We start from the raw sequence: 13,095 nt of genomic DNA, 5'->3' as shown, positions 1-13,095 counted from the left end.
GTATTCAGCAGGAGAAAAGATTCACTTGAAGACTCTAATGATTATATATATTAATATTCTTCCTATACTTATGTAGCTAAGTTAACAATATATTTTGTCTACTGAGTTAGTAAATTCAACTGTACATGAACCATTCAGGTCTTCAACTGGAATTCTTGAAGCCTCTTTTATGTTTCTCCTGATTAGATATTTGCTGTGGCATTTTGAAAGGCAAAAATATATAAGAACTGTTTAAAACATTCTGATAGATACCACTAAAGCGTTTTGATAGTTACAGCATGAAATGCTAATAGCCCAGAGAGAACTCCGAAAAGCTCACATCCTTGGCACCCAACAAACTTGTCATTTTTTTCCTTGAAATAGCCTTTTATATGCAACCTACAGACTAATAGGAACACATGTCCTTAAGGCACAGGTAACATTCATCAAAGTTCACCCAGTTATTATCAGGAGAGTCACACTCCAGGTTCTGAAGGTTTAGGTTCAATACTTGCTTTGCTATGTGCCCTTTGTTCAACTTTAGGTACAACACTTCTTCTTCCAATACCTCCATTCCTCTTTTCATAACATAACAACATAATACCTGCCATCTTCAGTCTTTTTCTTGCCTTATTTGTTTAAATTATGAGTTCTGTGGAGCATGACCGTGTTTTAATACATTAACATTCACGTTTCCAGCTCAAAGCACCCTGATCTTTCTATAAGTCTCTATGGGTACAAATATGATTCAAGAAATAGCAACAAAAAATATATTTCACCTTCTTTCAAAAATACATTCTTTCTGTACACTGAAAAGTCCCCCAAGCATGCCATTCTATTCCTAATTAAGAAATAGAAGTGCCTAACTATCTTTTTTTCCTTCCTCTCTCACCTATACTTTTATAAAATCAATCACATTGTAAAAAGAATTGTTTTTCTTTTCCATTTCTAGAAAAACTAATGCTTCAAAGGGGCTGGTCAATTCTAACTTTCAAAGCTACATTATTACTGGGGGGGAATCCATCAAAAGAGGTGTGCAGTTTTTCCTGAAAATTTGGTGTTGTAGAAGCAAAGCACATGCCAGATGATAAAGATCAAGTAACTGGGAAAACTGGCCAGTGGAACATTAATCAATAGCTTGTCATGGCAGTATGTACTTACTGTCATTAACCCTCCAACGAGGTCACTTGTATGTGGATCCTCATCTTTTGTCCCCAGTTGTGGAGAGTACAGTTCAGTGGTTCTTAAAATCTCCAAAACCCGGTCTAAAGCTTCTGCAACTGGCATGGGGCTGCTTTCTTGTGCAGCATTGATGATGTTTATTACCTAGTTCAGAATTAGACAAGTTATGAATTTAGAAGTGATTTAAGAAAGTACAGACACACTTATCAAGTACTATGGGAAGCTCATAGCAAATAAGATCTACAATTTTAATCCTCATGTGGGAGAGTCAAAGTGAAAGGGTTGTTAATAAAATGCTGATGTCTGCTACTGACTCTGGGAACAAGATCGTAGTCTTAAAGACAGCAGTCTTATTAATTACTTTCCTGTTCAAGGCACAGCCTCAAAATTTCACTGAATAGATTTAATATAACCTTCTCCCATTTGCCTCTCTCTGTTTCTTGAGAAGCCGACGTTTTCCCAAATCCTCAAATGGTTTCAGAAGGCGATTTACAATGCATAAATAAGAAGGGGGAACTCTAGCTCATCCTTCACATAGGCAAAAGTCCCTAAAAAGGGTCATGCAAAGGCTGACCACGTGGAGGGCACTCTACTAAGCTGGAGTGGGAGAACTTTTTTCAGAGCATTTGGCTTTTTGGAGCTCCACCAGTGGGCAGGTAGAACATGGGAAGAAGTTGTACTGGAGACCAGCACTACTTCAACTCCTCAGCCTGGATGATGTAGTGGAGCAACGTGCCCCAGTATTCCAGCACAACTGACAACTGTTAGCAACAGAGCACATTACCTTGGTGATGGGTGCTTCAATAGTCATGGAATGTATCCTGGCCATAGAAGAGTGTCGCCTCTGTGAGCTGCCTGTATGGAAAACAAAGCAGAATTTGTACACTGATTTCAACACCAAGGCGTGATAGGACAATTCAGTCAGGAAGTCTCAATTCATTTTCTGAATTTCTTACCCTGCTGTGCCCTCCAGAGTAAAAGTATTGCAGAATGTGTACACATGCTTGTTATGCTGGGGACCCAGAGCTGCTGAACCACTGATAGCCCTGATTAGAAACAATTAGACGTAACAGCCTGGCACTATCATAGCTTTGTTGTTTTGTTGTTTTGTTTTTTTTCAATTCATTAAAATACTCAATTAAAAACTCAGTTAAAAGACTATACAGATGCACGTGTTTATCAACTGGCATGGACAGGTCGATAAATATTGCACTTAGGTTATTAAAGGATATATCTACTTTTGCTGCCTGATGCAACATGAAATGTCATAATGAGTCAGCTTCCCAGCTGAGGTAAATCAGTGAAGCCTCTTTGAAGAGAAGATAGCTATGCCAAATTAAAACAGAAGAGGTTCTGACCTATTATTCGTTAGCAATTGAAAAACAAACATTTTATATCAGTTGGCAATTTTGGTTCTGTAGTGAAAAGGCCAAGATGGGATTTTTCTGGGTAATTATGCTGTTACCTAGAAAATTCAGACACATCTCTGTTACTTACAGAGCTGAGCAGCTCTTAAGAGAATCATCAATGCTATTTTTGCTATACTGGAGTACGACTACATTTTCTCACTGCCACAGACCTACTTCTACATTTCACTGTTGTATGCTGCCTAGACTGTAATGATGGTAGATGACAGCCTTATATTTTCCACTGGTACAAAAAAAGACTCATACTGGTTCAAGAGAAGAAAATGGAGCTATTTGACAAATGAAAAGCTGTTTATTGACTGATTGCTTGGTATTTGATTTGTGTGTGTGTATGTGTATGCATGCACACGTACATACTTACCTACATTTGTCTGTATATGTACATATGTGCATGAAAATCTGAATATATATTGAAATCAGAAAAATCTGCTTGTTTAACATACCATCACTCCCTCGTGATGTTGTGGATCTGACATCTAGTGATCCTTTCCTCCTGTCTTTGTGTCTGCAAGTCTGAATATCTGTGGAGAAAATCATATTGTACAATGACATTAAGCTGGGTCTAATACGTATGTTAAAGGAACAAAAACTGAGAGAGTGTCTGAGAGCAGCTGAGTGACATTTTCCACAATGCTTTGTGCAGGAAGAGCCAAGGAACGCTCCTTTTTAAATTCTTGCCCAATTACACTGTCACAAACCCAGTCATGCTCTCTGCCAAAACATGCTTAAGCATTTTTGCAGAAGGGACAAGAGGGAAAAGATCCTCTCTTGACACAGTTACACGACTGCAGTTGTGAATACAACTTGTGCAAGACACTTGAATTCGCTCAAGTAACAACAGCCACGTGGAACTGGTGGACCAAAGCAGACCACGCAACAGCAAACTAGGCAATGTCTCCTTGGTCCCTTATGGACTCCAACAGGTACAGCCTGGGCTACCAAGGCTACAATCAACAAGTACCGGCAGCATAGATGCCAAAGATGTCTTAACTGAAGTCTTGATATGTGGGATGAGGGTGAATGGTAGTGTCGGTCATCCTCACGTGCACCCAACATGGAAGCATCCCAAAATATAGTTAAAAGCAATGCAAAGGTACATGCTGCTAGCTACAGACCGGCCACAACCTGGCTTGAATTTGTTTTGCTGCTTTTTGAGCTGGATTCCCAGCTTATCGCTAGCTAAATAGTACTGTTCAGACTGTTCCATGCAAGTGTTGTTTTCAGTCAGATCACTAACAACAGGCTTTACTATTTCCCTAGGTATGTTCTCTGCCTATTGGGCCAGAAGAGATGTGTCATACCTGTCTGAGATTCAGCCTGAACACGTTCACATGTCCTCTCCGCCTACAAATCAGTATGAGAGATCCAGTTAGTCAGAACTTTCCCACTATTTGGTAATATTTAGGGCTCAAACTAAAGCAAGCATAGCACTGTTTTCACTTACCTTATTGTTGTCATTGCACAGTCTACTAATTGACACATAGTGTCTAATCTTTCTGTAGGCAAAAAACAGTGTGTTAATTCCCATCCAAACCTCAGCTCTAATTCAGTGCTGATACACAAAACAGGTAAGAGCACCAAATGAATACAACACAAATCCTGTTCTAGCAGGAAGGCTCAGCTGGGAATGGAAAAAACCCCACAGTTCTGCATGTGATGGGGAACACAAAACAGAAGCAGCTTGTGCAAACACTGTCTCTCTCTCTGCCTCATCCCAAGCTTCTTCTGGGCTACTGTAGAATGTTTCATGTATAATACAAATGCAAAACAGGCAACAGTACAGTCTAACAACCAAAACCTTCTTTAGAATTTAAGGATAGAGCAATCAAACTGAAAATGACACCCATGATTACCAGTAAACTTTCTAAGCCACCTTCAGGTGGGCTTAGATTGTTCCATATGTAGCGATGTACGTAATACATATTGGTCTTAGAAGTTTGGCATCTTAAGGTGAAAATATATTTTCACTCTATTGATGGAAAGCAGAAAAGTTTAATTACTTCAGGGGTTAAATAAACCCAAACTACTTTTTTGTTAGGAAGTAACTGCATGAAGAACCTCCATTTGGCTTTTCCCTCATGAAGACACACCTTTCTGAATAGCTGTCTCAACCAGCTCTGGAAGATACGTGCCATGCTGTTAATTAACGTTCATGTTGCCTTAGAGGGCTTTGAAACTACTACTGCATGCAGTCTGATCCACTTTGTTTCTCAATATGGCATGGAAGGACTCATCATAAAATGTACCAATAACTAGCATACCTGTGTGCTCCAAATGCTCTATTTGGGGACCAAGTGGAAGTTCCACAAAAATTGTGACATGCTTGAGTTTTGACCAGGATCAAAGCACACAGTGAACTCATCACAGAAAGACACTCGGCAACAGACACAGGTAGGTGAGCAGGGAGGTACATGGTACAGGTGCTCAGTGAAACAGAACATAGGTCCTGCTGATCCCAACACAGCACGGAGAAAGAGAGAAGGGTGCACTTGCACTTCAGGGAGAATTAGGAGCATTTCACTTCCCTTGAACACAGCATGTAAAGTTGATTTTGCCCCAAGTAATTAAATTTAGAAGACAGAGGCTCCCTTCCTTGTTTAAATTTCCTGTACACTCAATAACACGATAATCCAATGTCTGCTGAAAGCAAGTGAACTCTAAACTGAGCCTTGATTCAGACCTAAATCATGGCTTTAGCTTTCATACTTACCCTCCCTGTCCGACAACAGGTAGTATCTTCACATTTTGTTGTACACTATCTCCATTTTTCTTTTTCGCATAGTACATTCCTTGCCATTCCTGAAGAAGGAATTCAAGTAGAAAGATGTTCAGATAGACCAGGAAGAGAAGCTGTAGCTTCATATCTTTTTCTCATTGAAAGCTATCTTAAAATACAAAACCAGTCAGGACTAGCTAAACTGTGCTTACCCTCAAATTTCTCCCCTGTAACTAACCTGTAGGTCACTGTGTTGCTGCCAACGCATCAAGAACTTCCAGGGGGGCAGCCTGTGAGTGCCCTAACTGCAAGAGCTGAGCATCAGGTGCTGTGGGAATCAGAACCACATATTCACTTCCCAGTCCTACCCCAGTGGTGTTGGGTGTCACTGGAAGAGACTTGGCAAAGAACCCCCACAAGAGCGAGAGCTTGGATCAGCCTCCACTTGGAGCACGAACGCCCAGCAGCTCCAGGAGCACCTGCAGGGTCCCCTGCCCTGCGCTAGGACCACGCGAGCCACAGCTGGGACTGCTATGCTGACCTGCTTCCCTTTGTCCGTGACTGCTGACTCCTCCCTGGACAGGAAGGTCAGTGAGTGACCATTATTCAGACCTGTCCACTTTCACTTCTGGCCTTCACTTCCACCTTCCACTGTCTCTCCTACAGAGTTGCGAACTCATATCACTGGTTAACATTAAATATATCCATGACAAAAAGTGCTTGGGTATCCTAGTACATTTACTTTCCACACTGTCAGTTCAGTCTCAAAAAGCAGCAGAAATTTATCCTGTTTTTTTTAAAGAAAAAAGAGAACCTAATAGAATAGCTACTGGGTTCTGTTCCCATCTGCTGACTTCCCCTCTAAAAGCATTCTGGTTTCAGGATCACATTTAAGTTTCAGATTGTCACTGCCATTACCGTTGTCTTTGGATAAAATTGATAAATGGGGAAAAAAAAGATACGGTGGAAAGGAATTTTTCATTTTGCAGAGAGAAGTCTATTATTTTTTTTTCCCCCTCTGGAAATGTGACATTTCATTCTAGTGCAGAGCCTCATTTTGTCTTTCAATGAGACTTGGGAAACACTCCTTCTCCCTTGTTTAAGACATGCTTTCAAATGAAGTACTGTTAAAACAACCATTTTTGTTATTTAGAGATTTTAAATCCAGAAGACACCACCATGGTCTAACACTCAGCCCCAAACCACCTCCCTGCAGTGACGCTGTGAAGTCGGAGCGTTCCCACACCAGAGCATGGAGACAGGGTTAAACGTGGCTTCAGCACATAGAATCATAGAATAACCAGGTTGGAAGAGACCCACTGGATCATCGAGTCCAACCATTCCTATCAAACACTAAACCATGTCCCTCAGCACCTCATCCACCCACATGCTGGGGCAGAGGCCCCTTACCTGTTGCTCCCTCCCAGTTCCTTCACAATGTTGCTGCTGCTTCTCAAACTGTGCTACAAATACCACAGTAAAGACATAAACCACAACACTGATGGACCTCCTTGGCTCTCCCGTTGCGTGTGGTGCCTGGACCAGCGGTGTCCCCTCGAGCTATTTAGGAAAACTCGGGGAAAGCAACATTTGGGAATCCTGAGTTTCCCTCTTTCACTTCTGGCCAGTAACCTTACAACAGAGCCAGCCTTTTGTAACCTGGCAGCTGACAAGATTTACAGCCTTGTCTCCACGTTTCCATTCCTAGAAGAGTTGTTGTTGGCTTTTTTAAGAGGCATCTTTTGAGCTGAGCATCTAATAAATACCAAGTGATTAATAATTGATTCTACATTGTATATTCACTTGGTACAAACTACCCATGCCAATTGCTGCTGTTTAGCTGAGTTCAACAGACTTTAGAGCAGATCTTTCAGATAAATGTGAAAACACCTTTTTGAGGCACATGATACATATTTATTTATGTTAGACTGACAGATCTCACAGTCAAAGTAGGCCAGAGCACAGGTACAGAGAGAACAGTGCTGCATTTATGTTGATGGAGCCAGCAAATAAAGACTCCAGCCCCCAGAGAGCTGCCTGGTGACAGGCTGCGCAGAACAAAATATGGAAGGTTTTTCCAAGGATCTGTCAGAGAAAACAACTGTGTATAACAAATTGGGAAGCAACCATAATATCTTCTCCTGTGAGCTGCATGAGGAATACAAATGAAGATAAAGCAAACATCACAAAATCCAATGCTCTCATAATTAAAAGTATGCATATCAATAGTTTCCTGACAACCAGGATGAGGCAGAGATGAGTAATCGATCTCTAACTCAGGTAATAAAACCAGGAGTATGCACAAAGGGATGAAGTCATAAGGTACAGATTGGATAATCCTCACGTTGAAAGTACATCCTTTGCAAGACAGGTTATTCACTAATATGTTGTTCTTAGTCAACAGATCGATTTTTCAACTTGTGAATTTCTAAAACCTGTGAAACTGTGGCAGGAAATGCGTGGGGGAAAAGGTCAGCAAAATTCTGAGAAATAGGAGGTCCGAGCCAAAGTCCTGCTGGTAGGCAAAGTTCTCCCAGGGATGTTACTAAACATATTTAAAAACACCATATGTTCTCTCAGCAATGAGCCTCTCTCAGCAATTCAACAGAGAAGAGCTACTTCACAAGACATGCTGCCAGCTAAGCTCATCATTATGTCTACATTACAGCTCCACAAGAACAGTGATCAGTCACTTCTGCATGGACCGGTGTGCTGGGATCGAATGCAGAGTAAAAGCCATACACAGTGAAAAAAAACCAGTTTCACCCTTCATAGAGTGAATCAACACTAAGGTTTCAAACTTCATTGAGAAGGTCATGGCACACATCTACCCAGTGAGCACTCGTATGTGCACAGTAAGTAATTCACCCTTAGACTGGGGATTCTTGCACCCGGCAGCGAAGTTCAGCAAGCTACTCGTAGAAAACAGAGCAAACCGAAATAAACACAAGATGTCAGGAAAACCATCTCACAGACAGTAAGGCTGAATTAGGAAAAAACTGCCATAGGCTTTATCGTAGAGCTTGATCGCTGTCTCCCCCTCCTCTGTAAAGACAGCTGGCAAATAATTCCCAAGGAGTGAGAGGAACTGCATGTCTTGTCTGATTTATTGATAGCTATCGGTCTCACGTCAGAAAAGCAAAACTAAGATAAAGAGCTTTGTGTCAAACTGCAGAGATCAGAGACAGCAAGAATTCTAGTCAGAACTGCACATTTCATCTTAATGGATGTCATTTGAACCATGAAACAGAAGAATGAAGAAAGTATGACTTATTTTTTAACTCCTCACATACGGATGGATGAAAAAGCCTTTCAATAAAGCTGGCTTCTTGCAAATTACAGCTAGCTATAGTAACAAAAAATGAACTTTCAGGGTTTTTTTTTTCCTGAGAGAAACAACATCCTGACCCAAGAATCCCTATATACCATGTAATCAGCAATTTTTCTGCACAATGCCTATGAATGTTTGTTTGTTTATACACAGCCCTATGTTTGTCATTACAAGAGGGAAAATGCCATAAGAGTTTCCTGATAGGATCATAGAATAGTTTGGATTGGAAGGTATCTTATATCCCATCCAGTTCCAACCGCCCTGCCATGGGCAGGGACACTGATCAGGTTTCTCAAAGGCCCATCCAACCTGGGCTTGAACGCCTCCAGGGATGGGGCATCCACAACTCTCTGGACAATCTGTGCCAGCTCCTCACCACCTTCACAGTAAACAATTTCTCCTTAATATTTCACCTAAATCTCCCCTCTTTCAGCTTAAAACCATTACCCCTTGACCTCTCCTGACACTACCTGATAAAGAGCCCTCCCCAGCTTTCCTGTAGCCCCTTCAGGTACTGGCAGCTGCTCTTAGGTCTCCCTGGAGCCTTCTCTTCCCTACGTTGAACAACCCCAACTCTCTCAGCCTGTCCTTATAAGGGAGGTGCTCCAGCCCTCGGATCCCCTTTGTGACCTCCTCTGGATTTGTTCTACATTCTTCTGGAAATCAGAAAATCTAGCTTTCTGCTATTTTTTGTTATATTACCACATTTGTCCAAAACAGAAAAGCCAAACTTGTTGACAGGTGATTGTCACAGCAGTAGACAGGTTTTTTTTTTTTGACATGCTGTAACCCACAGCAGCCACTATCCACCCTATTCTAATAGTCTTTTAAACTTAGGATATAAAGAAATCACTAGCCTGAAAACAACATATAGACCATGCCAGAATGATCCGGACACAAATCAGGCACCTGTAAGAATTCAATTTGCAATTCATTTTTATATTAATATGGAAATGTAAGGCTACATAGATTGCATACTATAAAATGTTCCAAAGGCAAATACAAAAAAACATATAAACAGAACATATCCACCTAAAACAGCTTAAGCTGTTCCAGACAGACAGACTTAAGTAAGTAGTATTTCATTAGCCCTCACAGATGGAAGTCCTAGAGCCAGGAATAAAAAAAGCACAAGGAAAGAGATGGATTAGGGTTAGATTTCTATAGAGTTACCTATATTTCTGTCAGTGAGTGCTTGTGTTAGCGCCCCAATTTACACAGTATGTCTCACCACAACTTTGCATTGGTGCTTTTGCATCACTGCCTAGTTACACAGGATGCCATGATTCATTTAACTTCTCCCTGCTCTGTGTCAATGACATGATGCTCCCCCATGGACAGTCAGAATGACCTAACTGGCCATCCTCAGGTTCAACATCGGCTGTGGTGCATCTACAAACACACCAGCTCCCAATCTCCTTGTGTTTCCTCCATGATCTTCTTCCTATAAGGTACTATGACATGTTCGATGACATCAAAAGCGGTTACACCTCATTGTCAAAATGGAAATAGAATCATAGAATTACCACATTGGAAAAGACCCACCGGATCGTCGAGTCCAACTATTCCTATCAAACACTAAACCATGTCCCTCAGCACCTCGTCCACCCATCCCTTAAACACCTCCAGGGAAGGTAAGTGAAAGCTCCTAGATGGATTCTCACATTGCAGCCACAACAGTCCCAAAGGAACTTCGTGGAGCTACCAGGCAAACAATAATGACTCTCTGTAATGACCTCCCTTGAAGCCAGCTGCACTTCATCACACATTTTCTTGGTGCAACAAACACTTTTAATGGAAACCCATTAGACATCTCCCACACCACTAGAGAATAAGAGATATTGGCAGCTGGCACTGCCTATCGCTCTCGATTGACATTGCAAATGTGTCTTCAGATATTTTATATTCTGAGCTTGCAAATCGGCTTCCACATTTCAAGCTAAAATAAGTCAGCGTGGCTCTTTTCTTATTTACATCACAGTGGATAATGCAAACCAGTCACATTTCTATTTGGTGTTCCCACACCTTTTGCTACATTCAGCATATGTTATAGAGAAACAGAGCAAGTCACTTATTTTTATGAAACATGTACCTCTTCCAAGCAAGAAAAGAGAAAGAAGCCCTTACAAAAAGAGTTTTTTTTTTCCTCCTCTTGTTTGAATAAGAAGGCTGCAAATGTGGCAGGTCTGAGAGGCTTCAAGATACATCACGTGTCATCCCTAGACAATAACTTCCACATATAGCAAATGATAAATGATATAATGCCATTACTCACCTTTCCTATCTTTATGCAGGAATTAATAGTATCTAGGAAATCGGCTTTTTTTTCATTTATAGGCACTTCTGTTAATTCCTTTCCTATTAGTTCACCTATTTGATAGCCCATCACTGTTTCAAAAGCAGGATTGACATACTGTGAAATAAAAACAAACAAAAAACCATTCAACAGAATATTTAAAGCACAACAGAATCCCCTCCCCTTTTTTTATTTGCTAAACTAAAGGATGCCTCTCCCAGCCTGAAATATATTTCTGTATGTACTGCTCCTAAGACAGATGCCTACATTTTTTTCTTGGTGAAGCAAACCAGAAATGTCTATGCTAGAAGAGTCATGCAGAATGTGCACATGTGAGCAAAGAGAGGGAAATTATGGAAACAGCTGAGTATTTCATATCCACAGAATTTAGACAGACAACATAAATTCCTGAAATATGAGCTCTGTCAGTTCTCAAACCTATAAACCTCAAACCTACCTCAGTGTTCCTAAAAATCACAAATTAGATGGTGGGATACCATAAGAATATTAACTTTTCTATTAATAAATTCATCATCTCACTGCGTGTAGGGACCAACCATTACTGTTCCCCTGTCCAGGAAAAACCAAGCCAAACAGGTTGGAAGAAGCGGAATCTAGTAAAACAACTTTCTCTCCAAACTGAATGTTGCATTTTGCTGCAATTTTGTGGCCTCTGCCTGACAAAACTGAACTGGTACCTATAGCCCAAACCTTCATAACCCTCCTGCTAGCTGAGTTATGGACACAGGTCCCATAATGACAGCCTCCGAACGCACTGGAACAACCTCCAACTTAGAATGTTTCAATATGAGAGAAAAGGGTGCTGCTGGATGCCTTCTGCTCCTAAAGCCCCCTGCTTAAAGGTTCCTTCCTAAAGGTACCCTCCCTATGTGAGAAAGCCCTGGCTATGAGAAAGAGCCCCAGGACTCTCGCAGTCATCACTTCTCTCAAATTCTGGGGCTGTCTGCAGAGGGACAAAATTTGGTCAGAAAAAATATATTTACAACAATTTCAGGATACATTCTGTTATCTTTGTAAAAAGTATTAAGAAGGCACACCCTCCAATGAAATTGCCATTGTCAATATTCAGGTCAAGAGATTCGGTCACATTTGTGTGTTATAACTCCCAGAGGCTTAGAATCAAGCTCTTGACTGATAATAAAAGCACTCCTCCCAGCCCTTCATAGCTAGGGATGTAACTAACTCCCTTATAAAGATGATGTTTTTCATGATTGCAAACCTAAGCACAATTTCTCTTCCCTTTTTAATACAAATTTTTAAGAGAGGATTACATTCAAAAATACTTGGCCAAAAACCACAATGCATCAAACAGTATCAGATTTATGAGAAAAAAAAAAGTGTACTACCTTTATTTAAATAGAACCTCAGTTAGATTCGCTTTTCAAGAGCATCAAGTTAACTTACTGTATTTTGGAAAAGAATGCATACAAGCCAGTTCCTGTATTCATTCATGATATAAAAGAGTTATTATAAAAAGTAAAAACAAGAGAACAAATCCTTATTCGTTCAGAAACAACAATCACCCTTAAAACTGACTTGTTTTACATAAGATATTTTGAATGGATAAAGTTCTACTCTACAGCAAAACTCACTCCAAGCTTTTTAGAGCCATAAAGTTAGGTTAGATTCCTGTACTGTAAGAAAAAGTAAATGTAATCATGGATGAAATAAAATAGAGTCAGTCCAGAGAGCAATTTTCTGTACTTACAAAAATAACTGGAACAAACCTGTATTACATGGTCTTCGCTTGTGATCTCAATGGCTTCTTGACTTTTCTCTAATGCTGTAAATAAAGAATTACATGCCCTGGGGAAAAAAAAAAAAGGCATCTGATTAAATTTAATCCACATAATTCTTATTGTATATGATAATAAGGTATCGCAACTCCGTACAGAATAAAGTTGTACTTTAATGATTAACATATTTTATTCATCTAACTGATATTCTACAATTAACTACAGTACAATAAAACAAATACTCTTCTAAGAATGTGGCTAAATTAGCATTCTTTTGTTAATGATGTTGTTGGTAAAATTACCTTAGTTTGAATTGTGCTCGCACCTCTCCAAATTCCAGCTGAATCAACTCATTGTAACAGGCCATTATATTAGAATTTTCTACATATCTCTGCAAATAAAAGGAT

At 40.3% G+C, this 13,095-nt stretch overlaps 2 protein-coding genes across 3 annotated transcripts in view; one reads left to right on the top strand and one right to left on the bottom strand.

The window, feature by feature from the left end:
• HOMER2 (homer scaffold protein 2) overlaps positions 1-13,095 on the top strand; it is a 324,814-nt gene that overhangs the window by 134,331 nt on the left and 177,388 nt on the right. The window lies entirely within an intron of this gene.
• Positions 1-13,095, bottom strand: part of PDE8A (phosphodiesterase 8A) — a 153,355-nt gene that overhangs the window by 17,352 nt on the left and 122,908 nt on the right. For both annotated transcript variants that reach the window (XM_069866989.1, XM_069866988.1), the window contains exons 6-14: positions 12,991-13,079; positions 12,680-12,758; positions 10,911-11,048; positions 5,299-5,387; positions 4,033-4,084; positions 3,890-3,932; positions 3,032-3,109; positions 1,946-2,016; positions 1,141-1,305 (exon numbers count right to left, since the gene is read on the bottom strand). In XM_069866989.1, the coding sequence (XP_069723090.1) occupies positions 1,141-1,305; positions 1,946-2,016; positions 3,032-3,109; positions 3,890-3,932; positions 4,033-4,084; positions 5,299-5,387; positions 10,911-11,048; positions 12,680-12,758; positions 12,991-13,079 (804 nt within the window). The remainder of the gene's footprint in view (positions 1-1,140; positions 1,306-1,945; positions 2,017-3,031; positions 3,110-3,889; positions 3,933-4,032; positions 4,085-5,298; positions 5,388-10,910; positions 11,049-12,679; positions 12,759-12,990; positions 13,080-13,095) is intronic.

Source organism: Phaenicophaeus curvirostris, chromosome 12 (assembly GCF_032191515.1).
Source record: "Phaenicophaeus curvirostris isolate KB17595 chromosome 12, BPBGC_Pcur_1.0, whole genome shotgun sequence".
Lineage (NCBI taxonomy): Eukaryota > Metazoa > Chordata > Aves > Cuculiformes > Cuculidae > Phaenicophaeus > Phaenicophaeus curvirostris.
Note: the sequence above shows the minus strand (reverse complement) of the source record. Positions and strands in the feature narration are given on the sequence as shown.